General features: G+C 47.0%; 2 protein-coding genes across 2 annotated transcripts; both read right to left on the bottom strand.

Moving 5' to 3' along the window:
* Positions 1 to 328: 328 nt before the first annotated feature.
* On the bottom strand, positions 329 to 3827 carry LOC120641262 (receptor like protein 22-like). Its single transcript, XM_039917307.1, has 2 exons — positions 2693 to 3827; positions 329 to 2423 (listed from the first exon to the last, which is right to left on the bottom strand). The coding sequence occupies exons 1-2, from the start codon at positions 3780 to 3782 to the stop codon at positions 436 to 438; spliced, it is 3078 nt and encodes a 1025-aa protein (XP_039773241.1). The 5' UTR covers positions 3783 to 3827; the 3' UTR covers positions 329 to 435.
* Positions 3828 to 4976: 1149 nt separating this feature from the next.
* LOC120641261 (SWI/SNF complex subunit SWI3A-like) lies at positions 4977 to 14314 on the bottom strand. The gene is made up of 11 exons (XM_039917306.1): positions 14073 to 14314; positions 13410 to 13948; positions 12044 to 12532; positions 11792 to 11955; positions 11647 to 11699; positions 11385 to 11539; positions 8653 to 8786; positions 8233 to 8330; positions 6425 to 6715; positions 5409 to 5496; positions 4977 to 5328 (listed from the first exon to the last, which is right to left on the bottom strand). Exons 1-11 carry the CDS (start codon positions 14161 to 14163, stop codon positions 5250 to 5252), a joined length of 2181 nt encoding a protein of 726 aa, XP_039773240.1. The 5' UTR covers positions 14164 to 14314; the 3' UTR covers positions 4977 to 5249.
* Between the last annotated feature and the right edge of the window lie 1004 nt (positions 14315 to 15318).

The raw sequence follows: 15318 nt of genomic DNA, 5'->3' as shown, positions 1-15318 counted from the left end.
TGACCCCCTCTGACCGTCTACATAGACCCCCAAGTCAGTCCATGTACTGTGTTTCGTAAAGAAAAAAAAAGCGATGTTTAGATCTTTACCCGTAAACCCCGTAAATGCAAAAAAAAAACATCACATCGAATGTTGGGACACATGTATGGAGTACTAAATGAAGTCTATTTACAAAACTTTTTGCATAGATGGACTGTAAATCGCGAGACGAATCTAATGAGCCTACTTAATCTATGATTTACAACAGTAATGCTACAGTAACCATCCGCTAATTATAGATTAATTAGCATCATTAGATTCGTCTCGCGATTTACAACACATCTATGAAAAAATTTGTAAATAAATTTTATTTAGTACTTCAAATTAGCAAAATTTCAACGCAAAATTTTTACATGAACTAAACACGGCCAAAATCATAGCCGCAGGTTACATCACTCAGCGTTCACTCCGCCCCATGCACAAACGCAGTCCTAGCAGACGTTCCATCTTTTGGCCTCTGCAGGCCAGCTGAAACAGGATGGCCACCGCAAAGCCCAGGCCATACCCTGACCCGGCGAGACAGAACATCACGATGGTGTCCTCCGAGCTCCTCCCGTGCTCCGACGCAGGGGCTCCTCCCGTGTCCGAACCACCACCACCGTCGCACCGCCGAGACAGCGGCTTGCCGCAGAGCCCCGGGTTCCCCTGGAACGAGGCGTTGGTGAACGTCAGGAACTGCCCTCCCTGCGGGACGCTCCCCTCCAGCCGGTTGCCGGAGAGGTTCAGCCAGGCGAGAGAGGTCAGCGAAACCAGCGCCTCCGGGATCCGCCCCTCCAGCCGGTTGGACGAGAGGTCCAGCGACTCGAGCTGCCGCAGGCCGCCGAGCTCCGGCGGGATCGCCCCGGCGAGGGCGTTACCCGACAGGTTGAGCCCGCGCAGCGACGCGAGCCTCCCGATCGACGCGGGGATGGCGCCGGCGAACGCGTTGCCGGAGAAGTCAATCACGGCGAAGGCCACCAGGATCTTGCTCACCGTCGTGGGTGTCCCCTTGTACGTGACCACCACCGTGTCACGGTACAGTTTCCCTGACAGGTTGTTCTCCAGGGCAAGCGGCGCGTCGTTCTTGTTCGTGCTGCTGGTGGTAGCCATCCTCATCGCTCTGAGCTTCTCGAACCACCGTGGATCCAATGTGCCGGAGAAGTTGTTTGAGGCCAGATCAATGATCTGCAAGCTTAAGAAATCAGTCCTGTTTTGATCACTCTCGATTGGAATTTTATCCACTGCACCGGAGAATCTGTTGGATCTCAGCACTAGAACTCTAAGGTTGGGCAGCTTCATGATCCAGCTAGGAAACAAGCCACTGAAATTGTTGTTTCCGACATCGAAAACCTCCAAGTTACTGCAGTTCGAGAGGGACCTTGGCAGCTCCCCCTCTATCTGATTCCCGTTGAAATCGATCGTCTGGGAAACACACCTTCCTTTGATATCATCAGGGAGCCTGCCCTCAAGTCGGTTCTGTCTCATTTTCAGGATGGTCAGGTGTCCATCTACTAGACAAGATGGAACATGGCCACTGAAATTGTTGTAAGAGATGTCGAGGAACTGGAGATTGCTTGCGTTGCAGAGCATAGGTGGGATGGCTCCATGCAGTGTGTTGTTGGCTAGATTCAGAAAGAAAGGACTGCTTACTCGTTCCATCAAGTACTGTGGGACGGATGAGAAGAGGTTGTTTGAGTAATCCAAGAACTGTGGAGACACTGGGATGGGTATGGGCCCTTGAATCTTGTTGAAACTGAGATCAAGATAGTATACGCTGGCATTAGCAAGAGGCAGGTCTATGCTGCTAAACTTGTTGCGAGAAAGATTGAACTTGAACACATCTACGTTCTCAACCTGGCCACCCCATATCCACTTAGGTATAGATCCACCAATCTGGTTGCAAGAAAGGTCAAGATCGTGTACCAAAACATACCTTAATATGGAGGGGATCTTGGTCATGTTGCAGCATGCTAACCCCAGAGCGTTGATTTGAGGGAGCGATGCAGACGAAGAACTGACGTGCTCATCGTCCACTATCACTGTCAGTTTGTTAGCTGACAGGCAGAGGTTACTTAAATTTGTGAGTTTCCAGAAGGAGCTAAGTTTTACTGCTCCAGTTAAGCTATTTCTAGAGAGATCAAGAGTCTGTAAACCCGTGAGCTCGAAGAAGGACATGGGTATCGATCCATTCAACTGGTTGTAGTCCAGGTAAATGGATTGCAGGAATGGAGAAGGGCTGGAGAATTCAGGGAGTGGACCAGCTAGATTATTCGACATAAGCGATATGAATTCCACCTGAGGAAGAGAGAATATGAAGCTAGGAACCGGCCCTGATAGGGAGTTGCAGCATAGTTGTAGGCTCTTTAGATTCAGAAATGATTCCTTGCTGAAGAAAGTTATTTGCCCTGCGAACAACAAAGATTAAAAAAATTATTCTGGTGTGCACCAGAAGTTTTGAGCAACAAAAACCTCAGCTACTTGCATACAGGTAAATGGTGAAAAACGAAGTGCATAGTTTCCACGGTTTTCCTACCTAGGAAAAGGAATAATCAATAATGCATCTCTAATGGAAAATTTGTTCTTTTTTCTAGAGGAAATTGAAGAAAATATTCAGTTCTGTCGGACGAGGCCTCTTGTTGAAGATATCAAAGGTTTCAAAGCGTGTCGTGTTCACCTGAGATATTGTTTCGCGAGAGGTCCAATTCAGTTAAGCGTGTCAGATTCGCAAACGACGATGGTATTTCGCCTGAGATGCCGCACCCGGTGAGCCGCAGAGTGGACAGTGACTGCAGCCTGCCGATGGCAGCCGGCAGCTCTCCGATTTGGAACCCGCTGCTGCTCAGATCCAAGAAGCTCAGTGATGCAAGGCCACCGATCGAGGCGGGAATCCCTCCAGAGCCATTGGTCCCGCTGATGTCCAGAGTCTTCAGATGTTTCAGGTTGCCGATAGAGGTTGGTATTTGACCAGAAAAGCTTGTTTCTTTCAGGTTCAGAACCTCCAAGGAGCTACCGGCGGGGAGCACCGGCAAGCTGCCGGCGAGGTCGGCGTTGGACGACACGTCGAGCACCCGTAGCCTCGGCAGCTGAAAGATGCTCCGAGGAAGCGAGCCGTTGAAGTCATTGTTCGAGAGCTGAAGGACGGTGAGGTGCTGGAACTCGGCCAAGAACTCGGGAATCGGCCCGGACAAGGCGATCACCGACCCGTCGTCGGAGTAGCCCTGGTTGTTGTCGGAGAGGTCGAGGGACACGAGGTTGCGCAAGGCGCCGATGCCGGCGGGCACCGGGCCGGCGAAGCCGGCGCCGGAGAGGTTGAGGTGGGTGAGCTCGGCGAGGCGCTCGAACCCGGCCGCCGGGAGATCCGCGCCGCCGAAGTCGTTGCCCGCGAGGCTGAGGCGCCGCAGGGTGGCGAGGCGGAAGAGGGAGCCGCCGTCGAGGCCGAGGCCGGCGCGGCTCCTCAGGCCGCGGCCGCCGAGGTCGAGCGCCGTGACGACGACCGCGCCGCCCCGCCCCGGGGCCGCCGCGCCGCAGGTGACGCCCTCCCAGCGGCAGCAGTCCGTGCGCGCGCGCCACGACGGCAGGCTCAGCTCCGGCCGCTGGAAGGACCGCCGCAGCCGAAGCAGCGCCGCGGCCTGGTCGGCGGGGCACCCGGAGCCGGAGGCCGCCGCGGTGCCAACGGCCGCGGCGCAGGTGACGACGAGGAGGAGGAGGTGGTGGGGCGCGTCGCCGCGGACGCGGCGCGGCTGTTCGTCCGTGCAGCCTGACATGGCACGATCTTGCCCCGTGCGAACGCGGAGGATGCCGTGACTTGGCACTTGGCAGCTTCTGGCCGTGGAGCCAGCGGGCCGGAGGCGAGCTATATCATATGTAGCGTGGGTTCCCCAGGACGCCGGCGACCAAGATTTCATTGTACGTGCTAAGACTCTGCTTAGTTCGCGAACAAATTTGGATTTTAGTATTGCAGTATATTTTGTTGTTATTTAATAAATAATATTTAATTATGAACTAATTAGATTTAAAAATTCATTTCGTATAAAGGCCTTATTTGATCACTGCAGTAATCATTCTAGAAGGCTTTTTCTAGGCTCCGCATGAAATGAAGTTTATTTGCAAAACTTCTTCAGGGATGGGTGTAACTTTTCGCGACGAATCTAATGATAATAATTAATCGATGATTGGCTACAGCGATGCTACGGTAACCATTCTCAAATTATGCGGTCAAAGGTCTCATTAAATTCGTCAGAGTTCTTAGCGAATGGGTTCTGAAGGTGGTTTTATAAACTAACTTTATTTGACATCCCTAATGGACAGTCAAAGGGGTAAACCAAACAAGGCCAAAATAGTTATACTATGTAATTAATCAAATTTTTCAACTGCATTTAATGTTTTATGCATGTGTTCGAAGATTTAATAGGATGGATACTGTAGATTTTTTTTTGAACTAAACAGGACCTAACTGTGGAATTGTGGAAGACGTGCTCCGCGGTGCGCGACCGACCGTGCGTGGTAAGCCGGCCCGTCTGGCACTCTGGCTCGAGTCAAGAGCTTCATCAGCGAGGTGTACTCACTCTGTCTCCATCACATTGGCAGGTTCCTCTCTCTCTCTCTCTCTCTCTCTCTCTCTCTCTCTCTCTCTCTCTCTCTAAATGTACTTTGTGGGTGTAGAATAATCCGTGTTTTAGCCACATCAATGGTTTTCCCTTGAGTAAGGTTACGTTGCTGCAGTGCTTTTTCCTCAAATTCAGGTGAGATGAGCATTTTTTGAAACAACAACTGACAAACCCAGGAAGATGTCAAAGACAATAAGGTGAGATGATGGAAGGCATGACACCGAATTTAGATGAAATGAGCTGCCGTCAACTTCCCGGCGGCAGGTTAATGGGCTCAAAACTACTCAATCCCTGTTGAACACTACCGTTGATTTAGCGTGCTGAAGCACATAAACACTAGATAGCGAGAGGATACAAGATGCAATAATTTAGCACCTTCACATTCCAACCTTTAGATGATTGAAGCGCAACTCACATAGCAATGCGAAGGCAACCATTCATCGGCCCTCAGTCAGTTGCTACCAGTAAAAAAGCACCTTTTCGGGATGCTTTCCAAAGATCTCTTGCAGCTTACGTACATATTATCTCAACCGACAAGCGTTGAACGAAAAATGCTAGCACACACAAAAACAGTCATTGATTACCCAACCCAGGAAACCCAATAGATAAATCGCCAATCAACTCTTACTGCTCCTTCTTGGGTTTTTTCTTCCTTGAGGCGAAGCTACTTGGCCCAACTGCTTCTAGTGACATTCGCTTTGTCCTGCTACAATAGTTGAAAATCTCGGTTACTTAAGTGACAGTAGGGCACTATTAATTGAATCAAACAAAAGGTATGAATACCTCGAAGCAAGTTCCCTTGATTCAGCATCATCCTTGTCAGCTATGTCATCATCGTTGCCATCGTCATTATCACCACCGTCATCATCATCTATGACACCAGACAAGAATTCAAGGAACATGTCATGCTTCAACATCTGCTCTTGTCAAAATTAAAAAAGAGACTATATCACAAATTCCAGAAGCAGGGAGGGCAACTAAACAGTACTAGATAGGTACAGTCCGATTACAAATGAACCTCACATATGTAGACTTGGATAAAAGATGGACTGTAAGTAATCTCAGTATGCTCGGAGACATCCATACATGGCACACAACAATACGAAAAATGCAGTCATAAAAGAGTATTCCATGTCCATAAACAACAAACTGAAGTGTGGATGATCTTCTGGTAATGGAATTCCAGCACAGCATCATGGGAAAAAATATGCTTGATATGACTGGTGTGTATATCACCAACATGCAACATTATTGTTTTCCACATGTTGGGGATGGTTATGTCTCAAGCTAGACCTAAGGAAATATTTTTCAAAGAACCATTTACATTAGCTAGTTGGGACTCTTTGGATGTAGAGTAACAGCTGTTTATCTGAAAAGAGCTCTCCCAGTAAAGATAGATGGAATAGAGAAGTTTGAGTGAACTTCAAATATTTCGAGGTTTATGGAGAAGAGTATCAACATTTATGACAAGGTATATTATGAAATAATATTTCCTGATAAATCTAATGGTACTTATTTGGTATCATAAATATCGGTAACTTTTTTACATAAACTTGGCCAAACTAAGGATGGTTTGTCTTAGGGCAAACTTAGAACAACAATTTTTTTTCAGGATGAAGAAGTATGTATTAACCAATTCTGTTTTCACTCAAAGAACAAAAGGTAATATATATATAGTAACCAAAATCTTGGGCAAAAGCTACCTATGCAACAAAGAATATCTAGTAAATGCGAGACTATTGATTATTATTAGCTTTGGGAATTGTTTATGCAGTTTAGTCTGAAAAATTCACACATACCAGAACCACCTTTGTTCTTTGCTGAGTCATTCTTCCCCAGTGAGGACTTCCATCTGTCTTTCCCGTCATCATCATCCCAGCGACTTCCGACAGGAGGCACCCAAAAATCGGGATCATCCGAATCATCCATCTCTGGTTTAGGTTCTCGTGGCACAGAAGGACTGGCACCATTAGATTTCTTCTTGCCTTTCTTGTCCTTCTTGCTTGACTTGCTCTTCTTTTCCATTTCATTTGACTTAGCAGCTTCTCCATTAGCCATCTCACCAGAAGACATCTGTTCTTCTAGCTTTTCTGTTACACAGTGGTGGTCGATATGTTAGATGCAAGTGCATACAAACATTCTAGTCGGTGGCTTTATGCAGTATAAGAATTGCATCCAAATTCTACTGGAAAAGATTGTGGCAACTAGAAGTTGTATCATTTGCATTTTATCAATACTGAATTCAGCAAGGTACCAACAATTTGTCCAACACTAATAGCTTCCATTTTTCCAGAACCACGGTTAGTGGAATTTCAAAATGGCAAATCAACATAGATGCAAAAGGTGCAAGCAATTTAAAATGGAAAAATTTGCATTTGATTGATACTGAATTGTTCTCAGCAAGGTACAATTTGCCCAGCATTAATTGTTAACTTCTATTTCTAGAGAATCAAGGTTACTGTAATTTCGAAATGGCAAATCAAAATAGATGTAAAAGGATGGCATCATGATGGAAAAGAACTACAGGAAAATAGCAAAGGTTCATTGAGGATTAAATATTCTTCAACTAGCAGGGAAACATATGCACACAGCAGGGGCGGCGCCAGGGGTATGCCCCTGTATGCCTAGGCATACCCAAGATTTAGGGGAAAATGTCAACATGTATTCATAGATGTATATACTCTCTTATTGCACAAAGAGTGTAGTTTTAGAAAATTCAAACACATTACTCATTCAAAAAAAATGACTTTGTTACCCATAATTATTTCTACCAATTGTGATTGAAAACTGTATTATTTATTTGGGTTTCTGGATCCTTAATGAATGCAGACATTGAAACTAAAAAAATAATATCTACTGAATATTTGATTCGCTCTATACGTTCTTTTATGCAATGCTTTCTTGGTATACTTGATATTGCTTTAATTAGATGGATTTCATTACAAGCTAAAACTGCATTCTTTGTGGGACAAAATTTGAATGCCAAAAACTATACTTATTTTGGAATGGAGGGAGTATCATATACAACTTATGGACCCAATTCAACAAAGCCTAGCAAGGAAGCCCCAAATGCAAAAGAATCATTCTCTCCGTCTCTGCTCGCGGCTCGCCCTGAGCCCCCCTGGCTCCGTGTTCGCCCCAGTGCACCTCCGGCCCTCGGCTCTGAGCCCTCCGCCTTCGGCCCGCGGCCCTTCGCCTGTACCCTGGATCGGCGTCTGGCGGCACTCCGGCGACCGGCGTCCGGCTCTCTCATCCTGATCACCTCCCCAACCCTCGCTGTCCCAGTGCCAGCGCCCCAGCATCAGTGCGAAGGAGGCCGCCACCGGTTGTTATTCGCACCGTTCAACTGCACTATTGTTGCACGCTCGGCTGCAGCTACCGCGTGTTGCAGCAGCGCAAAATGGCGGTGGCAACTGCAGCAGTAGCCGAACGGTGCGATTATGAATTTGTTATACAACTTATCGTCAACTATACTGTGTATTAGCTTCGAATTTTTTTTATGTTTGGCATACCCAGCCGCAAATTTCTGGCTCCGCCACTGGCACACAGCACAGTTGATTCCAATAGCTGGTAGTCGAAATAGCACACAGTATTGAGAAACTTTTACCTAGCTTGTTAAGAAATCTCTTCCCGTTGATGTGCTTCCATATGTGCTCCTCCGACTTGTTAACTGTATCCCCTGTAATGTTGCATACCAGCTTCGACCTAGGACAGGAAACCTAATTCAGTTCGTATATAAACCACCCAAAGAGCAATAGTAATGTGTGTTATGATTCACATTTCACGAGGCACATCAACTTTTTGTCACTACTTGGTCTTGGGATACGATCTGACATCGCCACAACATGATGCCAAAATACATTTCATTCAGAACCATAAAGATCCTTTGATGTGCACTAGCACCAATGGACATCCAATTGAACCCTCAGACTTGTACAAGCACTAATGGGTAGCCAATTGAACCCTCGGACTCGCACAGGGTAAATGGCCAAATGCTCGCGAACAGCAGCAGAAGGGAAGTACGCACTTGTGCTCGGGGTGGGGCTTGAAGGCGTTGAGCGGCGGCTTCTTGCGCGCGACGGCGTGGTCGATGAGCGCGAGACGGCAGGCGCGGGACCGCGCGTAGGACTCCTTCTCCCGCTCCGGCAGCTCGTGCCCCGTCTCCGCGCAACGCCACCGCCCGCCACCTGCGTCCTCCCAGGTGGGCTGCCCCAGAAGGAAGGCGCCCTCCTTCGCCCCGCCGCCCTCGCTGTCGTGGGCGGAGCCCTGGGGGCTCGATACGCCCGTCTCATCCGCCGCCGCGGAGGCGGAGACGGAGGCGGCGGCTGGGGCTTTGCTCTTCTTCGCCATCACGTCGTCGTTGGCGGCTGGAGGCTGGAAAGGCGGAATAGGTCTGGGGCCAGGGTTTTGGCCGTTCGGGGGTTAGGCGCTGTTTAAATGCAAAAAAAATTATGTGTAAAATATTATAACACTTTCGTTTGTATTTGATAATTATTATCCCGTCATGAATTAATTAGATTTAAAAGATTCGTCTCACAAATTATAAATAAACTGTATAATTAGTTATTTTATCTAACTATATTTAATATTTCATGTATGTGTTGAAAAATTCAATGTGATGGGAAATTCTGTAAAAATTTGGAATTTTGAAGGGAAGCCTACCGTCAGGGACCTTGTGATATTCTCCTGACAGGATTACAATGAACTCTGTCCATCCTGGCCGTCCATTCGAAACATGAACAAAATGCTGGATTGCTCATCAGAGTTTTTTTCTTCTAGAAAGGACCAGGGCCTGGTCACCAGGCGGCGATCACATAAATTGCAAAAAAAAAAAAAACAGTTTATAAGTCGATCATCTGCTGGCATTTTATAGAGCACATCTTTCCACATACAACATTGCCAAGCAACAAACCGAAGCAGTCAGCTCACCGACTAACCAACATGTGAAACTCCAAAACTGAAGATTTTTTTCACATCCAAATGAACGAAAAAAAATGCCGGACAATTACAGGAAACTGCCAGCGATTTGCCATCTAACTTAGTTGGTACAACAGAGCAAGATGTTACAGGGGGCTGTTATAACCCCGGGCCCAAAATTCTGAGAAACGGAATGCTCAATCAGCAACTTTACAGACGCGCGCCCTCATACACGCATGAAGCTATCTAGCATCTACAGTCAGAAGAGATGCAGATCAGGGGCTACAGCCAACTTCCTCATGGGGAGGCCTTGTCCAGGAACAGCTTTATGAGCAATTCATCTCTCGGCAGTGACACTCCAGCCCGGAATGCTTGCTCCAGGGCCTTTAGCCATTCATTCATTAGGGATCCCTGCATTTGCTGCATAGTGGTGTACTCCTGCTCCATGACCGACTCTAGCTCCTCAAAGTGTTTGATCTTGTATTGCATCTTCCTTAACTGGCGAACATAACAGACAAAAAAACATCAGTGAGGTTAAACAAATTCCATATTTCTGAAATAGATGTTTCGAAATGATAGGTAAAGTTCAATCCATTCCAAATCAAAGGAAGACAGGTAGTAGTCTGTCACCAAAACAACATCAGCGGTGTTGCCTGTTCCCATTCAGAAGCTATTTACTTGTGTCATAACTCATAACTAAGAATGGGGTGGGATTGGAAAGTGAAATCTATTAATGTAACCTTCTAATCTTATGCCTCACTCTTCGTGCATAAGAACCTACCACTGTTAACAAATCAATTGGACGGCCATGATGATTACAACTATACTCTATCCTACTTCAATGCAATCATGTCCATTAAGCAGCTAGGAAGCCAAAAATTTGGAAATACTTAAGTAGTAGAGTCCTACTAGTAAACAAATTAAATCAATAAATATGCCTAGCTAGCATCCACCAATGTTTTTTACTATCCCGTGACAACAAAAGCTTCCATCTTCCTTTAGGGGCTGATTGGTTTCCCGCATCAGCCTCGAGCAAGGCCTGCGGGATGCAGTTCCGCCATGTTTGGTTAGCTGCACGAGGTACGGAGCCTGTCTCCAGTGATGCAAAAGATGCCCACGAGACTGGTTCCGGAGGAACGCAGAAAATGGTCGTATCTGGCGAGCCAGGCTGGCATGGTGCAGGATGAGCGCTTGGCAAGCATGCAGATAGCTAAAAAGCAGGTGCGCGCGCTAGTTGTACAGGTATCCAAACAAATTCGCTTGTTGGTCTGGCTGCGTAAAAATGGAAACCAAACAAACAGCTCCTGCACCTCACAAGCCTGGCCGTCGGGAGCCTGCTTTGCCGGTGCGAGCCAGGTTGCGGCGGGAAGGAAACCAATCAGGCCCTTAGGTGCTGCCAAGACCTACCACTATCACTCAGCCAAGTGCACAATCTGAGTATGTACACTTATCGATGAGTGGCAGTGGCGTGTTGAGCTAACATTTGCTCATGTGCTCTTGATGTTTCTACTCCTGGTCTACACCTAGGTTTCGTTCGATGACCCTATATCCATTCTTGATTAAAGCACAGAGAGTTAGGTTTATGTTCTATTGCTCAACCTTTCTGACTTGCTCCTGCTATCAGCAGGAGGAAATGAAGAGGGTTGCGGTGAGAGAAAACACTACATATACGAATTGGTGGTACAAAACTAGAAAATCCCATACTTTCCGATTAGTCAGGGAATTATAATAATTTGCTCAGAATATATCATTTCACACATGTGGCTTTCATAAGCAAAAACCACAAATACAGAATACAGTCATGGTCTATGTTTAGGCAGGAAAGGACTTAAAGATTTTCACCTGAGTTTCAATTATCGACGCCATTAGGAGCTCCATTTCTCGCTCCTCCTGGTCCGCAAGCATTTTAGCACAGGCAGCAGCTACACCAATAGCGGTAGCAACAGATGCCCTCACTTGATATGCACTAGCAACGAACTTCTTTTCCTGCTGCTTATCTGAGTCATGAAGAGAAGACAGATATTTTAGATATGCAGAGCAGAAACAGAGGGATGAATACTGTATTTATATTAGCTTGGAATGTCAGCAAATAAATTCAACATACCAGAACCAGTCTGGCCATGCATTTCCACATCCTTATTGCCAACTTTGCGATCGCTGTAAGCATATCATGCAGATTTTGTAAAAGGATAACACCAATAATGGCAAAAAAAAAAAAAGCATATGAACAATATCAAACTCATCCTTACATCTGTTGGACATGGTTTGAAGCGAATGCCTTAGTCTTAAATTCTCGTTCACTAAGGCGAAAGGCTTTCCTTGCTTGGGGATTTTCATCGCCCAAAGCTTTAATTGCAGCATCAGCAGCTGCAGCAACAACATCTGGGCTCGTTGATGTGGTCAGGAGTGCTAACTGATGTAGCATAGACAAATGTTAGTACCCCACTAAATCGTGTACACATCCTTAGCACGTGTGTTTCATGTCATTTTGTTGAAATTACCTGCTCCATTAATGAAGTGGTAGCATCCATTGAAGAAAACAACCGTCTGCGTTTTGTAGGATGTTCTTCTACTGATTTATCAGCACTATCTTCATTTCCATCAATACGCATGCCATCAACCTTTTCAGTTGAATTGCTTGAAGAGTCATTCATAAGGTGCTGGTTCATTTTTCCATCAGTTGCCTGGTTCATGTGGAGCCGGCTAACAGATTTACCATTTATTGTGCCCAGCATATGTTCACCAAAAGGCAACTGAATAAGCCTTGCTATGCATTCTGATTTATTCTTTGTGCGTACATGCTGGGCGATAAGATCCCAGTCATCTCCATGTTTTAGGACTCCTTCTAATAGGAGTAACGTCTCTGCGTCTGTCCATGGACTAGAAGCATGGTTGTCCACGCTCTCCTTTTTGTCACCAGGACATTTATTCGCTTCTTCCTTGTTATCATTATTGCTTTTGGAACACTTTGAACATACTTTAAAACCAGCCTGAAAAGTGAATGTGGGGAATGTTAATGAATACAGAGCAAGTATTTCCTAGTTTTTAATTTCACTGCTGATGTATGCAGAAGGATAAAATTACCACCCAGTCAGATTGTAGTTGATACCATAAGCTTAGTGAAAGGAGACACTTGGCAACACGACAAATATCCAGTAAGTGAGCAGATTGCGTGTGCAGGAATTCAAAACAGAATAAGCATCTTTTCACAGAGGAGAGGGGATCCATTCTATCATCTACCAACCTCACCTTGTCGGCTAGTCCATAGGGGGGGAAAAAGCATAGTTTCACTTTCCGTGGCAATTATTATTTACAAAACATAATAATTAGTGAATCCTCCAACCTTACCAAATCAAAATTGTAGGTTTCCAAATATTGCATTCTAGAACCTAGGGACCAGACATTTAGATAGCATTCATATCATTTTTTTCTCGAACATGTAGGAGAGCTGCGAATCTTCTTATTAAGAAGAAAGCATTCATATCATATAAAAATATACCTAGCAACACAACTATCCCTTGCCCCTACTTCCATTTTCTTGGAGCGCACGTTTGTACCAACAAGAAAGCTGGTCATTTCAAAGTGGATAGGTCAGTTCAAAACGGCCTTATCACAAGTGTGCAGTGCTTCTCAAGCATGATTAAAATATCCATGAAGCTATACCCCAGATAGTACGACTTGCTTTGGTCGGAGCTCTTAGCTTCGAGGCACTCCATTTTCCACATTCTAAGGTTTAGCACTTCATTGTCCAAAACCCTAAATCTTTTTTTTTTCTTTGAAAGGCCTAAAATCTATTAACAGACCACAATGTCATGAAGAATATCTTTCAATATTGACAGCTTTGGGCACAAGGAGCTTTGGTAGTACCTTCAACGTCTCAACCTTCTCATCATTGCACTCCTCGCCGCAAAACCCACATATAGGGGCCTTCCCAGGCGCCCATTCGCCAAACACATCGCTGTAGGAGGTCAGCGGGGGCAAGCGGAACCCGTTCTCCTTCTCCCCGCCCGCCCCTCCCCGCTTCTCCTCGGCGAAGTAGGACGCCGGCGGGCGCGGCGTCACCTGCAGCCCCACGGGCGACTCCACGACGACCCCCACCTCCTGCTGCCGCGACGCGGGCCCCGAGGACGAGGAGGAGGCCGAGAAGTTGATGAGGCCGGAGGCGTCGAGGAAGGCGAAGACCTTCCGGAGGAGCGTGACGTCCCCGACGAGCGCCCTGCGGACCTCGGTGAAGGTGAGCCGGCGCGCCGGGTCCTCCCGGTACTTGGCGATGATGAAGTCGCGGTACTCGCGGTAGATCCGCGGGTTCCGCGTGGCCGTCCCGAACCCGGCGCCGCCGGCCCCGCCGAAGAACTCCGGCAGCGCGCGGCGCTCCGTCTCGTGGATCCCGTCCCACCGGAACCAACCTGCGGCGGTTAAGCAGACACGGAATTCGGTCAGGCCGCCGGCTCTGGGGCGGGTCCACCCTCCCGTAACCCTAGGAGGAGCTCGACGGGGAAGGAGGGCGCGCGGGGAGGAGGGAGCTCTTACCGGATGAGGCCGGGATGGTGTAGAGCTCGCGCGGAGACGACGGCGGCCCGTCGCCGGAGGTGGCGGCCGCGCCAGCCGCCGGCGGCGACATGGGGAGAGAGCGGGAAGATGGGGAACGGACGGGGAGAAGGGGGGAGGAGAGATCTGGGCCGTCGGATCTCGGATTAAGGGGCGTCTATTGGCTAGGCTTTGGGCACGGGTGGCCGCGGCCGGTCGGTCTGTCGCCTGTCGGAGGGCCGGAGGGGAAGGGCAGGAGTCGAGGTGCGGCGTGGTCTGAGGCGAGGACGTCGGATTTCACGTACGAGTGGGGCCACGTGTGTTAGTGGGTCCCGTAGTTTGGGCCTTAGTTTGGGCCTTAGCTGACCTGAGTTCCATTAAGTTGGGCCGAACACGTATGGGCCGGTATGGAAGATTTTTAGTCGCGCGCTATGGACGAGGATCGTCACTTCTGGTCCTGCAAATCCTCGAGATTGACGAAGTCACCACAGACGACTCGCTTCGAAGATGCTCATAGGAGTAGAATTTGCGTACATGTGTTCAAAGGGTGTGAGTATGCGTGCGTTGTAAGTGTCTGAGTTGTACTGTATAATCTCAAAAAAAATCACTTCTGGCTCTTTAATTTCCTCAAAGGAAAAAAAAAACTTATGTCCTTCTTCCACTCCCAAACCCCTCGTAAAGCAAAGTGATTAAAAACAGCGACTAAATTTTATTCACCTCTATTTGGATGAAGTGACTAAAAGGGCCTAAAGTTCCAAAGAAAATGATTAAAAATGACAAAAATGAGGGTTATGTCTACTCAACTACTCCTTTTTGCTCCTTTTAGCAATTCTTTAGAGGCTCATGGGACTAAAACGTTGGGTATTTGGTTCCCGAGGGCTAAACTTTAGCCCTAACACATCAAAGAGATTTTTGTTATTTACGAATATTAAATAAAATTTAATTATAAAACTAATTGCTGGACCCCTAAGCTAATTCGCAAGATGAATCTATTGAGTGCAAGTAATCTATAATTAGTCTCATTAAATTCATCTCGCAAATTAGCACTCATCTATGGAAAAAAATTATAATTAGACTCTGCCGTAACAAATTCTCTTTAATGTGACAAGGCTAAAGTATAGCTCTGCCGTAACAAACGGAGCACTTTGGCCCCTAAAGTTACTAAAGTTTTAGGTCCTATTTAGATCCCTTTAGTTCCTGTTCTATTTAGATGGAGGGACTAATGGTCACTCATGCAGATGCACAAAGA

Source organism: Panicum virgatum, chromosome 7K (assembly GCF_016808335.1).
Source record: "Panicum virgatum strain AP13 chromosome 7K, P.virgatum_v5, whole genome shotgun sequence".
Taxonomy (NCBI): domain Eukaryota; kingdom Viridiplantae; phylum Streptophyta; class Magnoliopsida; order Poales; family Poaceae; genus Panicum; species Panicum virgatum.
The sequence above is the reverse complement of the archived record's forward strand: the minus strand, read 5'-3'. Positions and strand labels throughout refer to the sequence as shown.

Excerpts from the sequence above, each read along its gene's own strand:
- LOC120641262 (XM_039917307.1), bottom strand. The coding sequence starts at position 3,782 with ATGTCAGGCTGCACGGACGAACAGCCGCGCCGCGTCCGCGGCGACGCG. Across the intron at positions 2,424-2,692 it reads CTCGCGAAACAATATCTCAG|GGCAAATAACTTTCTTCAGC; the intron begins GTGAACACGACA and ends TGTTGTTCGCAG.
- LOC120641261 (XM_039917306.1), bottom strand. The coding sequence starts at position 14,163 with ATGTCGCCGCCGGCGGCTGGCGCGGCCGCCACCTCCGGCGACGGGCCG. Across the intron at positions 13,949-14,072 it reads CACCATCCCGGCCTCATCCG|GTTGGTTCCGGTGGGACGGG; the intron begins GTAAGAGCTCCC and ends TAACCGCCGCAG. Across the intron at positions 12,533-13,409 it reads AGAAGGTTGAGACGTTGAAG|GCTGGTTTTAAAGTATGTTC; the intron begins GTACTACCAAAG and ends TTCACTTTTCAG.